Here is a 14169-nt window from a genome sequence, read left to right as displayed (position 1 = left end):
TTGGACCCTTATTTCACGATCTGCGGGTCTCTGGCTGACAGTGCTAGGTCATTAATATTTTCCCACCTAGGATATAAGACTTTCTCTGGGATAGCATCGGATTTTGTTTCAAAGTTTATGCCGGTTTGTAGGAAATATGGCCACACAACCGAGCGGGCGAGCCTGTGATCATTATGGAGTGCCTGAGGTCCCCACCGGGATGAACCACAGTAGCAAGTAGGCACTTGATTCCCCGCATTTCTCGGAATCCCGTATCAACTCGAATCAATGTAAATCGCGGTTATATCTGCTAGAATTGGGATCTGCCGAACTTTGCCATCTAGGTTGCAGTAACTCCGTGGAAGCAGGGACTAGCCGGAGGTCCGTTGGGAAAGCCGGGGAAAGATGATGGCAGAAGGTGGCAGATGATGGGTCAGCCGATAAGGGAACTCCCCTCACCGACCACCTCATTCCTTCTGCTGCTTCCCCTCACGGTCCCCATTCCTCATTCATCTGCCTGCAGCTCTCCCCCATCTTTCTTACACCTACTCGTCTGACATCCATCAGCCACGAGGGGGAACTGCGCTCGTCCATTCCTCACTGGCTATTCGTATCGATTTTTGTTGTTCAGGAACAGTAATCTACCCCCTATCTTATCACTGCTTGTCGATCAGCTACTGACCCTTCTTCGATGCAGGTGACATGACCATCCGATCCATGAAGTTTACTCCAGAGTAAGCCATCACCAATACCAGCAGCAGAGCTCACTTCATCGTTTTATCTACAAATAGTACTTCTTCTATCTAAGCAACTAAAGCTGACCTGTCAGGGTTCTGCTCGGAGCCCCTAGGCGCTCCGGACCAGTTCCGAATGCCTCAGGCACCCTTGCCGTCTACACTCAGACAACCTACTCGTTCGAATCTCACTCCAAAACGAACGAGATTCGCGTTTTGGATATCGCCACTGGCCGGTCGGCTCTGATCACCAACGACGCCGGCGCCAGCTGTCCGCAGTGGCTGGGTGACAGCAACCAGCTGGTTTGGCTCAAGGCCAAGGCCAACGGCAATACCAGCTTTATTGTGGGGGATGCGCGTGAGGCAGACAAGACGTACACGGCGGGAACGGTCCCTGGCCCAGTTTCCGATCTCAAGGTCACGGTCGTCGAGCCGGGCAAGATCGGCTTTGCTGTGACTGGTAAGGCGAACCCTGATGGGACGCTTCATAATCCGCATGACGCAAAGAAGCCAATCAGCACCGGGAAGCTCTTTACGTCGCTCTACGTGAGACATTGGGACTCGTACATCGAGCCGCAGAAGAATGCCATCTGGTATGGCTTGCTGCAGCGCGCCCCTCTGTCGCCAGCTACCAGGCAAGCGGGCAAGTACTCCGTGTCAGGACTGACGAACTTGATTTCGGTGAGCGGTCTTGCGGGTGTCGAGGCCCCTATCCCGCCATTCGGGGGCACCGGAGACTTTGACATCAGCCCCTCAGCAATTGTCTTCGTTGCGAAAGATCCGGACCTTAACCCTGCCACGCACACCTCCTGCTCCTGCTACTACTGCCCTATGTTTTCATGGACCGGTGTGAACGCATTGGAGGCCAAGGTCTGCGCGGTAAAGGGACTCGAGGGGGCCATGTCTTCACCGATCCTCACTTCGGATGGCAGCTCGATTGTTCTTCTCGCCATGCGCGAAGATGGTTACGAGTCGGATAAGAGACGTATCTTATATGTGCCGAACCCCTGGAACGGCGAAATGATCGAGGTGTTTGCCTCCGCAGACGGAGAGGGGTTGTGGGATTCCAGCCCGTCTGGCCTGACGTTCTCGAATGACGACCAGTCTCTGTTTATTCAGGTCGAGGAGTATGGCCGTGGCGTGTTGTACCAGCTTCCTATGGCTGATATTCGCCATGCAACTCCGGACAAGCTGAAGAAGATCACTAACGCGGGCTACGTCACGGACGTCTATCCCGCATCTAAGAAGTCGACAAAGCTGCTCATTTCTAGCACTAGCTTGGTGGATAATAGCGTCTGGTCCATTGTCGATCCCGAGTCTCCCAGCGACGTGCGCGTTATCTCCTCCATCGGTCGCAACGGTGCTGTGTTCGGACTCTCGCCCTCGCAGGTGGATGAGATCTGGTACCGAGGAGCGAACGACACTCCCGTCCACGCCTGGGTTGTGAAGCCCTCTAACTTCAAGCCGGGCAAGAAGTACCCGTTAGCCTACTTGATCCACGGCGGGCCTCAGGGTGCCTGGTGCGATCAGTGGAGCACGCGCTGGAATCCGGCGGTGTTTGCTGAGCAGGGCTACGTGGTAGTTACGCCCAATCCCCGAGGCAGCACCAGTTACGGACAAAAGTTTACGGATGAGATCCGTGGCAACTACGGCAGCCTGCCATATATAGATCTCGAGAAGGGGTTCGATTATATTGAGAATAACTTGGAGTACGTCGACACATCCCGTGCTGTGGCGCTCGGTGCGTCATTTGGTGGCTACATGGTCAACTGGATCCAGGGACACCCACTGGGCCGACGATTCAAGGCTCTGGTGACCCACGATGGAATTTTCAGCATGACGTCGATGCTTTCCACCGAGGAGCTCTACTTCCCTGTGCGGGATCTCAAGGGGCCCTTGTGGAAGGTCCCTGAGAACTGGGAGCGTTGGGACCCGTCTCGACACACGGCAAACTGGCAGACACCGCATCTGGTGATCCACAATGAGCTGGACTACCGGTTGACGATCGCAGAGGGTCTTGCTGCCTTCAACGTGCTGCAGATGCGGGGAGTCGAAAGTGCGTTTTTGACTTTCCCGGACGAGAACCACTGGGTGCTCAACCCGGAGAACTCGCTCATGTGGCACCACACCGTGCTCAACTGGATCAACAAGTATGTGGGACTGCCGCCGGCGTCGCGGGAATTTGCAGAGTTTAGCACGACGAAACAAACGTCGATGGAGCGACGCCTCCAGCAAGTGACGTTGGATGGGGCCTCTAGCTGAACACTGGTTCTGTATAAATTAGTGTTTAGTAGTATATTCAACGAAGTCAAATACGAGGTCATATGCTCATCTAGCGATGCTTTGTCGGCATTGTCCAATGCCTTTATAAGGCTATAACAGGTGTAGCTCTTGTTTCGAACTACACCATACGTAGCTACCACGCGGATACAGACAATGGAGCAAGACAAGGCGGGAGATACCATCGCTTTATGCAACAATGCGCCCACAAAGACCGGGTGAGGCTATTGTGCAGAGACAAGGGACCGGCGACGCCCGTTTCAAGTCTTTATAGTTACTTTCAGAGTACATTGTAGATGCAAACAACAAAGCAGTCAAGGTATATAATTACATCTTGTTCCTCGAAGTACCAGTAACTATCTCGAGGAATCAGACAGGCAATATACTACCAACTCGGAGAGATTGTTGACAATGAGCAAGCGTCGCATCTCAGAAACCATATCACCATCTCCTGATCCACCACCGGCAGTATCCCCAGCAACAGCATCGGCACCAGCACCAGCACCTAAACGACGACGAATGCGACGACAACACCACAGACAGTATTTATCAGTCGACCCTCCATCTCCGGAGGACTACTACCACGCGTCACCTACTACTACTACTACCCCGGTATCACCTACTATCCCACCTGCACCCTCCTCCCCTCCACCACCACAACCATCACCATCCTCACCACCACCCCTACCACCAAGATCCACCCCCCGATATCGACACATCCTCCCAAAACCACCACCACCACCCACTACCATCTCCATCCCCAAACCCCCTACACACTCACCTCAACCCCATCCCCAACCCCCAAAAGGGACCCCCCAACCCCCCAAAGATCATCAAAAAAAGAGAAAGAGTAAACTCCACCCGCACCTCCCCCCCATCCTCCACCACCTGCGCACACCCCTCCACCCCCTCGTCTCCAGCACAACAGGCCACGAACACCCGGACTTCCCTCTCTCCTTACTACAATACAACCTCCTCACGTCGGATCAACTCGACAGACTCGCCGTGCATTTCCATCAGGTGCATCCGCCGGTGCGTGGCTCGTTCTGGTATCCGGTCAGGATTGTGCCGTGGCTTAGATGGGATGATTCTGATGGTAAGGGGGGGTATGTGGGGGATGCGGAGGTGGGGTTGGAGGTGAAGAGGAGGAGGTTTGGGAGGTTTATTGGACTTAGGGGGTGTGAGGGGGATTATCCCAGGGGGAGGAGAGGGAGGGGGAGAAGTGGGAAGGGGAGGAGGGAGGTGGTGAGGGAGGAGGTTGAGGAGGGGGAGATTAGGGAGGAAGAAGTTGTAGATGAGGAGGAAGAGAAAGAGGAAGAGGAAACGGCGGAGGAGATGTTGGCGAGGATGGAGAGGGAGTGGTTTGAGGCGATGGTTAGGGCAAGGTATGAGGGGGAGTATGCGATGAGGTGGAAGATGGGGAGGGGGTGAATTTATTATCATTTATTGGTATCGTGATGGTTGTTTATGTTGTTGGGACTTGGTTTGGTTGGATTATATATTCGTCATGAGTGTGTGTATATAGATGGCGTTATAGTGAACTTCATTGTTGAGCTAATGCCCCATCCCTCTCGCCCAATTCTCCTCCACAATTCGCCAATACTTCTCGCGACTGTGCATTCGGAACGACTTCCCCCATTTGATCATCACCAGGAATACTGCTGCGCATGCCATGCCTACGAACGCAGCGGATATAAAGCAGTTCTGGTATCCGAGGTGGTTTACCCATGGTGTGATTCTATTGCAGTTAGCTTGGGAAGACACCAACGTGGAAGAAAAGGGGGGGCATACCCATAGCCCATGGCAAATGACATGGTGTTCCGAACCAAGATCACGCTCGCCATTGCGTCCCCGCTCAGCTCCCGGTAGCTGTCGACCAGGTAGTTGACGCTCAGCGTGATGCCGCATGTGTTCGCCAACGCTAGCAGACACATCGCGACGATGAGTCCGAACCAGTGCACTTCGTGCGCGGCGCCTACACCCCAGAGCAAGAGAGATCCTGGCACGAGGAGAAGACAGATGGCGAATGGCCACAGGCGCTGTTCGGCTTCCATGACTCCGTTGTTGCGTCGCGCCAGTCGGACGGTGAGCCAGTCGCTAAAGCGGCCGGTGAAGAGGGAGCTGTTGATGTTAGTTGGTTTATTATATACTTGAGAATATCCCGGAAGGCTCACGCTAGTATTGTACCCACAATGCAGGATAGATAGCTGAGTCCGACCATGGCAGAGCTATGCAGGTTAGCATAATGCATGATATAGAATGAAGCAACCGACCTGAAGTTATAAGGCGCGCCGCCCAAAATTATAGAGGCCGTTCCGTTCAGCACATTGAACCAGATAAGGTATGAGCCATAGGAGAACCTGCCATGGTTAGCTATATAAAGTCACTGTTGCGGCAAACATACCCCGCGTAGAATACCACCGGCCAGCTCAGATAGTACAATGTGTGGTAGAACCGGCGGAACATATTGTTCCTCGGCAGTCTGGGCCCTATAAGCGAGAGTTTCTGGAGATACGTCTTCTTCGGATATATCACCCCGCATTCTGTGTCACTCTGCTGTGCCACATCAGCAGGACGTTTCGCCTTCTCACCCTGCTCGGACGTGCGCGAAGAAGCTTCTGTCGAAGTAACCTCGGCGACTGATGGCTTCTCGCGCACGTAGTTTGTCTCCTCCATGAAGAAGAATAAAAATACAATGCTGAAGGCGCAGAAAATGCTGGGCCAGTAGAACACCCATTGCCAGCCTTGGTACTGGGCGATGAAGCCGCAGATGACCGGGGCAAAGTAATTGCTGCCTGCCAGGAAGAATGCATATAGCGCCATGTATGTTCCCCGCTCATGGGTGAAGTACTGAACTGTCAGCTTCGTCTGATAGTATGGAATCCGATGGACTCACCACATCAGTTACGGTTATTTCTGGGAGGGCTTCAATGGGTGCCGTGAAGAAACCCGATAGGATACTGCGCGCGATCCATTGGCCGTTGGTGTGGATGTAGGGACTGTCAGAGTTAGTACTTACACACACGCGACTATCGCCAAATGGGAGAACGTACCCCCACATCGAAGTGCCCTGTAGAATACATTAGTTCTGGTAGTGGTGAGTTTCCAGGGTACATACCAAAATGCCAACCAAAGAAAGTATATATGTCAAACGCTTGCCATACTGCAACGCCAGTGGCTGCCAAAACAAAAGCCCCCATCCGGCGAACAGAAACATATACCCCGTTCCCTCATTGAGAGTATCAACCGACACACCGGTTGCATCGGAGAGCTGCGTGAGCACCGAGTAGACGACCGAGCATGCAATACCAGCAAACAGAGTGTACCTGCAGGTCCCATGTTAGTCCCCGCATCCACTAGATCAACTTAATAGACTCATCCTGCAGACATACACGCTCACACAAATGGTAGACAGGGTCTTCCTCCATGGAGCCCAGTTCAAGGGATCATCGGGATCATTGGACGGTTCCGGAATAAGAACGATGTCACTATCGCCGCGATCCGCATGACGGGTGGCAAGGACATGCTCCAAATCCACCAGCGTCACAGTGCCCGGAATAGCAGTCTGATCAAGGCCTGGGGTCATTTTGTAGATACTGGATTAACCGCGCAACTCGTTCATAAAGAGAGGAGAGGAGGATAGAGAGTGGGGAGACGAGGAGGAATGAAAGGAATGTAACGTCAATGACAGCAGCAGGCGAGGTGGTCGAACGCTGTTTATCAGAAATACTCCGAAAACGACCAGAACAAATCAAGTCAAAGCGTCGGCAAATAGCAAATATGCCATCCCCGCTGCAAGACCAAATTCCTAGCAATGCTGGTAGATAAAGAGTAAGCCCATATAGATATCCGTCAAAGGTCCACCAGCCTAGCTGGTTCTGTTATCATCATCCACCAGATAAGCAGGCGGAAGACATTCCGTTGTGCAGCAAGGAGGCACACTGACAACCGCTCAATTGTTGGCTCTGTTAGCTCTGAATGACGCTCTGTCCAGCTGATAACTAAAGAAGCCTGGGATCCACCTCTGCTATCTCCTCCCAGCAGATCAATCCATTGATGGCAGCTGGATAAGTTGGATAACCACCCGTCCGGCATGGAACTTCCCCGCGCAGGGCCCATTTAACTCCATCCAGATGTCATCCATCGCTAACCGGTTTGATTGCTAAAGCGAGGCGCGGGGCTGTCGGCAAATCGTATCTCGCAGGCTGATCGGGAATAGCCTAGGCTGCTTTATTGAGAGCCCAGGAAAAGACCGTTGATAGCAGATGTTACTGGTGCATCGCTCCGATCGTTCTCTTCGATGGGGACAGATGTGATGCTCACGGACTTACTCCGCTTTAAACATGGCCCCCCTCCAGCACGGATCACACTGGACAGAGCCATGGTAGTCCTTGTACTCCGTCGGGTGGACTCAGCTAGCTATCTTATCAGCTTTGTTGAATAATGATCTGATTCGTACTTTCTCAATGGGGATCACCAGGCTAACGGGGGGGTGCTCCTACCTTTGGACCGGATTTCGGGATATCTGGTGTGCCGGGATCACTCTACGAATGGGCCAGAACAAGCCCAGATCATCGCCAACCCATGGGATGCCCCCAGATCTTATCAAAGATATCAGGGATCCTCCAAGTTGATCATCTCTACGCCGGGTTGGGCCCCAATAAACAAGGAGGAATGGAATCAAACTGCCGCCTGCAGCTAATATTATTCTGGTATCAAGTTCACGAATCTGGAAACCACAGCAGAGAATCTTAGATGACAACCCCAAATAACCACAGACAGGAACATGTAGGAATAGAAAATGAGGCGATATGTGCAGATCTGGCTGGTATAATACAATCTGGCCAGGGCCAGACAATTCCGCACGTAGTTCAGCCTACAGGAACAGGCCCACCAGCTGACTCACGACAGGACTCAAAACAGGTAGACACTGCAGCCCACTAGCTTGAACCACTGGCAATGTCATCCTCCTCGGGAAGATCCTTGATAACGTCTTTCAGGATCTGAATCAGCTCATCAATGTCAGGCCGGTCTGCAGGCTCCACCTGCAGGCACTTGCGGACCACGTCCTTTACGGGCGCGCTGATCTGCATCGTGTTATCTTTGCGGCTATCATCGCCACCGGCCTTGCCCTTGCCCTTGGTCGCACTCGATTTCTCGTCGGGGAACCGCCAATCACCACCCAATACACACATGCTCAAGCTGCCACCTGTCTCTTCGCTGCGGGCTTCAAAGGGACTCTTGCCCACCAGACAGGCGTAGAGCGTGCATCCTAACGACCAGATATCCACCTTTGTGTCAATAATCGAACCCGTCTTAACGTCGAAGAGTTCGGGTGCCCGATATGGCATCGTGCTGTGTTCCGCAGCAGTGTCTTGGACGGCCAAGGCGAGCGACCGGGAGGTGATGGCAATGGGGCTGGGTGCTAACGATCCGAGATCCATGAGAATGGGTGTACGGCCATCATCGGCGATCATGATGTTACCTGCAAGCAAACATTAGCGCACAGTAGCTACAATAGGAGCAGCAACCGTACCGGGCTTGATATCCCGGTGGGCATACGGGCGAAGATCGCCGTCTTGCACGCCCTCCTGACTTATTGTGACCTCGTCATCCATCAATGGCTCATTCTCTTCTTCTTCATCCACATTTTGGCTGGTGCGTCGCTTCGGTTTCGGCATCCGCATAGCAGTGTCCGCATCTGCCTCTGCACCCTCTCTCCTCACAGCTTTAGCCTTGCGTGTCGGGCCCGTACCGCTTTTCACACGGTAGAGATGCATCGCTCGGAGCGCATTGGCAACGCCGAGCATCAGCACCATCAAGCGCTTCTCCGGGAAGCGGGAATGGTTGACGAGGTTCGCATTGATGGCATCTTGTAGGTTACCCCGTTGGTAGTATGGTAGGAGAATGTAGACCGTCTTCGATCCTGCGTCGCCGCCATCGGCGCGGAATTTCGAGCCGGATTCGGTGGACACACAGTGGTCGATGGAATGAATAATGTTGTTCTGGGTAGTGAACAGATTGTAGGCCTCCACTTCCTTCAGCGCCTGGGAAACGGACTCCTGACCGAAGGGACACCGGATCTTCTTTAGCGCAAACAGTTCCGAGGTCGATTTGTCTTGGACGAGGTAGACATAAGAGAAACCACCCTAGAATGATGCGTTGATTGTCAGCATCGCGCATTCCGGGTGTTGTGCAGTAAACCATTAGCCAGAGGCAATCATACCTCACCGAGAAGTCGGAGCAATTTAAAGCTACGATTGTTGATCTTTAATTGCGGCGTGCTGGGAAAACAGCACATGCAATCTGTGAAGTTGTAGAGAAGATCGAAGAAGTATTGCGCCATGGTGGATGGAGGAGCACGCCGGTGTAAAGAAAGCTATTCACAATGCAGCTACAGGAAGCTGATTATTGAGCCGCGATAGCTGTAGGGACGGGGTCCCCGTGGCGACTAGGAGGTGACTACGCGGCACTATCGTTCTGACGGCTGGGATCCACCCCGACGATGGCGCAGGCGCACAGGCAGCAGAAGAAGCCGGCGGAGCAAGGGAGAGGGGAAGAGCAAAAAATCCGAGGCCCTTGAGCAGATGGAATGTACAAAGTAAGGTCCAGCGGAGAAAGGGAATGAGGATGAATTGGGGAGGTTGAAAGCAGAGAAAAGAGAGAAGAGCGTGAATGAATACTTTGGAAGCCGCGTGTTCAGACCGGAGTCGATATCCGTGGACTGAATTGAGGCGGAGTTAGTGAGTGAGTGGATGCAATGAGAGCCAGTCGATGATGTGGTGAGATGGAGAACCTGAGGCATGAAAAGGCATCCACTAGTCATGCGTTAGTCAGCCCGCCAAGGAGCTGGTGGTAAACTGTACTTTTCTGTGGGTAATACATACCAGTATATACTGATACATAGTACTCAGAATGGACGGTTTCGCATGATTAATGCAGGTATGAGCATGTATTCCGTAAATACAAAACAACCACTCGGGCCGGTGGGGCAGGCCACCCGCCGAAAGAAGCAACCCATGGTTCGTGTGTTTATTGTGGCCGAGGCCGCTGCGATGCGAAGATGGAAGAATAATTGGTCTTCGACGGCCAACTGTGACCAACGAGACGGTGTGAAAGGGTCCCCTGTCCCTGCTAGCATGACGACACAGCACTGGCCGTTCAACCTTAGCAACTGTTTTGCCTCTGTATTTCACTCCGTGAGGCAGTGACTGACTGACTGAACAATTCAGTCTCTAGTCCATCTCTTGCTATCCACCGGACGGATTGGCTCTTTCTCTTTTCCGTCCTTCGCTGCCCAACTGAGGCAAACGCTGGACGGCATAAGGAAACAAACCCTCCGAGCCTCTCCTCCTCGCAGCTGAACCCCAGCATCCAGCAAACACCATGACGACTGGCCTATGATCAGTCACCTCTCCAACCTCCCTACTACTTCTGCAACCACCCCTTTCTAAACGCATTCCTTAAATCCCGCCGTCGCAGTTCTCTAAAAGCTCTCCCCCTCCTTCGTGCGGTATAAGTCGACTTCATTTCCACCACCCCCTCTATTTAGCGCACCACCAGTCGTCCCATCCCCCATCGCTATGGCGCCCCTCGACGACGTCCAGGTGGGTGACCTGGTCAATGTCCCCGGGGGTATGTTTGGGACGGTCAAATATCTGGGAAGTGTTGCGGGCAAGCCGGGAAAGTTTGCAGGCATTGAGCTGGCGCCGGAACATGCCAGACGAGGAAAAAACAATGGAGACGTCGAGGGCAGGCGATACTTCTCTACGTCTGTCCCGGGTTCAGGGATCTTTGTGCCTATGAACAATAACAAATACGTCACCAAGCGCTCGTCTGGTCCGACCTCGACAGTGAGCACCGGCCCTCCAACCCCCTCCCGACCGGTCAATTTCAGCAAGTCCGTTGGACCTGGTCCCGCAATGCGCCCACCACGCGTCCGACGCCCTTCTCTCCCCCGCCCTGAATCTCCTAGAGGACCTCCGCCGTCCAAGCTCACCTTGACCGGGCTACGCACGCCCTCTTCAGCCTCCCGCGCGGCTCCCTCCAGCACCTACCCCCGCAGTCCTATCAAAGCCCCGTCGCGCGCCTCTGACCGCCCTCCCTCGCGAGTCAGCCGGGTGAGCACAGAAGATGATGGCCCGGCATCTAGAGTATCTGAAGTTCAGCAATCAGCGATGGCAGCAGAGGTGCAAGAGCTGAAGGATCACATCAAGAGTCTAGAGAACCAACTTCTCGACCGAGATAAGCAGCTAGATGAGCAAGCTCATACCCTGTCCGACTTTCAGAGAACTCTGGAGGAATGGGAGGGGTCAGATTCGCTGTCCATCCGGGCCCAGTTGCGTGAAAGGAACGAGAGGATTGCTCAGCTGACGGCCGAGTTTGACTTGCACCGCGCCGACTTCCGAAGCACCTTGGATACTTTAGAGATCGCTGCTTCCGAGACGGAGCGAGTTTATGAGCAGCGGCTGGACGAATTGATGCAACAAAATAGAGAGCTTCAGGACCGCGGCGAGGATGTCGAGGCTGTTGCGCGACAGCTCAAGCAATTGGAAGAATTGGTGTCGGAGCTCGAAGAAGGTCTGGAGGACGCCCGGCGTGGTGAGGCCGAAGCCAGGGCAGAAGTTGAGTTCTTGCGCGGGGAAGTCGAGCGGACAAAGCTCGAACTACAGAAGGAGCGGGATTCCAAGGACTCCCATGCAGCTAGTGATGGGCCGCAGTACTCGAAGGAACTGGAGCAGAAGGATGATGAAATCCGCGGTCTAAAAGCAATCATCCACTCCTTGAGCCGTGGCGACCCAGATTTGCATGCCCTGCAACAGAATGGATTTGGAACGAGCCCGCCGAACCATGATCCCGACCATGTGGCTCACTTGGAACAACGTGTCGAGGAATTTGAGCGCATCGCCGAACAAAAGACATACCGCATTGAAGAACTAGAACGCGAGCTCCAGCAGTTGCAGCTGAATGGTGAAACACACGCTCCCGGCTCCGCGGTCTCTTCGTCGCCCAACCACCAAAAGTCCCCCAGTGTCAATGGGAAGCTTACGAACGGCCATGGCATCAACCATGCGCATCGGCTTTCGGATCGCACGGTCGTTCCCCACGACTGGCAAGATTTACCTCCGCATGAGGGACAATATCAGGCCTACTCTACCCGCCACCGCGGTATTTCGGATGCTTCTCATCATCGTCTGGAGACCATGCACGAGTCAGACGGCCGCTCGGAGGACGGTGGCTCCTTGTGGTGCGAGATCTGTGAGACAGGAGGGCACGATATTCTGACCTGCACCAACATGTTCGGCGCAGAAAGTAAGAAGGTCCCTGATGCTGCTGAGGCACCCCATGACGACAGCTCTGTGGATGAAAAGCCAACTCCAGAGGAATCCACGGGTGAACCATCCACATCCTCACATGAAGAGGACGCGACTCCTCAGAAAACGGGTCGTGATGTTGTGATGGAGGGACTAAGAGAAGCGAACTTGTCGGCTTCTTCCTCAACCTTGGGCCCTGTTGGCGGCAAGGAAAGCGGCGTCGTTGACGAGTCTAAGTGGTGTGCTCTTTGCGAGAGAGATGGCCACGAGAGCATTGACTGTCCATTTGATGATTGATGGAGGCGGAATGCCAATGCATGAGATTCATGGCAGCTTAATTACCGGATGGTCATGATGCTACGTGCACCGATGATTGAGATGTGTGTCCTATATGTCGGCTTAGTGGACCTATCATTTCTGGTATTCTTCTGTTCAAGGCGCACTATGTCTAAACACATTTTCAGGATATCCTTCTTCTTGTTCATTCACAAACAACATAATCATGTTGGCATTTTCTGGTCTTTCTTTTCTACCTTGGCTGTATGAAACCGCATAGCGCGCTTTGCAAGGGTTGCTGATTGTTCAAAGCGGCTGCATTACATTCCTGTGCCACTACTCTACTAGGCTTTTTCTTATTTCTGTCACATTCTTTAGACTGTTTTACTTGCCTGTTTTGGTCACAGCGGCTTCTTGGCTATGTGGCTATTTCTCTATCTTTTATATTCCCCTATCCAGAACTGTGCCTGATACCTCTTTAATTATACATTCCAATCACAAGCCACTTTCCACGTATACAACTGCCTTGGCAAACACCTAGCATCATACTACTGGTAATTAGAAAGCAGACAATAGATTCTTTTACACAACTACTATTACATCCAACCAACCAACCATATATAGCTTCAACAGGGTATCTCTTCACCACAACACCACCCAGTCAACTGTTAACTAAACACCACCCAACAAACAGCCCCTCCTAAGAAGTCCTACAACTAAGGCTGCACGACCTCCCCCTCCTCATACTTCGACCTCGCGACCACCCCACAAGCCTTACACGTCCTCTTCTCCTCATCGCCCGCAAACTCCTCGACAACCTGCTTAACCTGCGTCCCCAAATCCGTACAAACAAACTTCTTCTCCCACACCACCTCCCCGCAATCCTTATTACGACAATACCACCTCATCGCATCCACCGCCCCTTCTTTCCTCGGTTGCTCCATCACCACGCCCACCGTATCCTTGAACCGTACGGGACAGTGCGGCGTGTTCGCCGGCAGCAGAAACAACGATCCCTCGTGGATCGGGATGTCTTGGAAAGTGGGCGGGGTGGTGGATTCGTCGACGGTGCGGAGGAGCATGGAGCCTTTATATTGGTAGAAGAATTCGGGCGTCGTGTTGATGTGGTAGTCTGTTCGGGCGTTGGGCCCGCCCACTATCATTACTGTGTAGCCTTGTGTGGCGGGTGAGGAGGGGTGGTAGACGCAGTAGTTGTTTACGGGGGGTTGGAGGAGGTGGGAGTTGGTTTCGAGCCTGTTATACTTTAGTTAGTGAGTTGTTTTGATGTCTGGATTTGGGAGGGAGTGAGTTTGTGTTGCGTGTGTTTGTTTGTAGAGGAGTAATGCGGGGGAGGGGTAGTAGTAGTAGTAGTAGTAGTAGTAGTGGTAATTTGTAGTGGCGATGTGGAGGTGGATTACTGTACCATTTGGGGATGTTCAGTGCTGGTGGAAGCATGATGACGATGTGCTGTATCTGTGTGTGTAGTATTGTGGATTGATAGAGTGAAGATAAATATGGATAATTACCAAAGTATCGAAGAAAGCAAGTGATTATAAATGCAGATCAGATCAACCCAACCCATCGCA

At 53.0% G+C, this 14169-nt stretch overlaps 5 protein-coding genes across 5 annotated transcripts; 3 read left to right on the top strand and 2 right to left on the bottom strand.

The window, feature by feature from the left end:
- The first annotated feature begins 483 nt into the window (after window positions 1-483).
- BO87DRAFT_30167 (oligopeptidase family protein) lies at window positions 484-3190 on the top strand. The gene is made up of 3 exons (XM_025619171.1): window positions 484-615; window positions 677-713; window positions 809-3190. Exons 2-3 carry the CDS (start codon window positions 682-684, stop codon window positions 2973-2975), a joined length of 2199 nt encoding a protein of 732 aa, XP_025480946.1. The 5' UTR covers window positions 484-615; window positions 677-681; the 3' UTR covers window positions 2976-3190.
- On the top strand, window positions 3179-4424 carry BO87DRAFT_434138 (uncharacterized protein; the record flags this gene model as incomplete). The annotated part of the gene is made up of 1 exon (XM_025627701.1): window positions 3179-4424. The coding sequence occupies exon 1, from the start codon at window positions 3405-3407 to the stop codon at window positions 4422-4424; it is 1020 nt and encodes a 339-aa protein (XP_025480945.1). The 5' UTR covers window positions 3179-3404.
- A 123-nt stretch (window positions 4425-4547) lies between these two features.
- Window positions 4548-9339, bottom strand: BO87DRAFT_306187 (putative serine/threonine protein kinase ENV7; the record flags this gene model as incomplete). The annotated part of the gene is made up of 9 exons (XM_025619355.1): window positions 4548-4731; window positions 4785-5114; window positions 5398-5855; window positions 5890-6063; window positions 6112-6264; window positions 6394-6569; window positions 7948-8478; window positions 8530-9111; window positions 9225-9339. The coding sequence occupies 9 exons, from the start codon at window positions 9337-9339 to the stop codon at window positions 4548-4550; spliced, it is 2703 nt and encodes a 900-aa protein (XP_025480944.1).
- A 747-nt stretch (window positions 9340-10086) lies between these two features.
- On the top strand, window positions 10087-13096 carry BO87DRAFT_332472 (CAP-Gly domain containing linker protein BIK1). The gene has a single exon (XM_025620366.1). It carries the CDS (start codon window positions 10577-10579, stop codon window positions 12602-12604), a length of 2028 nt encoding a protein of 675 aa, XP_025480943.1. The 5' UTR covers window positions 10087-10576; the 3' UTR covers window positions 12605-13096.
- A 62-nt stretch (window positions 13097-13158) lies between these two features.
- BO87DRAFT_458169 (3-hydroxyanthranilate 3,4-dioxygenase) lies at window positions 13159-14161 on the bottom strand. Its single transcript, XM_025628856.1, has 2 exons — window positions 14007-14161; window positions 13159-13837 (listed from the first exon to the last, which is right to left on the bottom strand). Exons 1-2 carry the CDS (start codon window positions 14036-14038, stop codon window positions 13300-13302), a joined length of 570 nt encoding a protein of 189 aa, XP_025480942.1. The 5' UTR covers window positions 14039-14161; the 3' UTR covers window positions 13159-13299.
- Between the last annotated feature and the right edge of the window lie 8 nt (window positions 14162-14169).

Source organism: Aspergillus neoniger, assembly GCF_003184625.1.
Source record: "Aspergillus neoniger CBS 115656 unplaced genomic scaffold BO87scaffold_12, whole genome shotgun sequence".
NCBI lineage: Eukaryota > Fungi > Ascomycota > Eurotiomycetes > Eurotiales > Aspergillaceae > Aspergillus > Aspergillus neoniger.
This window is presented reverse-complemented; position numbering and strand designations above follow the sequence as displayed.

Bases quoted from the DNA above. Each gene is read 5' to 3' on its own strand.
- BO87DRAFT_332472 (XM_025620366.1), top strand. From the start codon at position 10,577: ATGGCGCCCCTCGACGACGTCCAGGTGGGTGACCTGGTCAATGTCCCC.
- BO87DRAFT_458169 (XM_025628856.1), bottom strand. From the start codon at position 14,038: ATGCTTCCACCAGCACTGAACATCCCCAAATG. The intron at 13,838-14,006 runs GTACAGTAATCC...AAAGTATAACAG, and splicing joins GCACTGAACATCCCCAAATG to GCTCGAAACCAACTCCCACC.
- BO87DRAFT_30167 (XM_025619171.1), top strand. From the start codon at position 682: ATGACCATCCGATCCATGAAGTTTACTCCAGA. The intron at 714-808 runs GTAAGCCATCAC...CTGACCTGTCAG, and splicing joins TCCATGAAGTTTACTCCAGA to GGTTCTGCTCGGAGCCCCTA.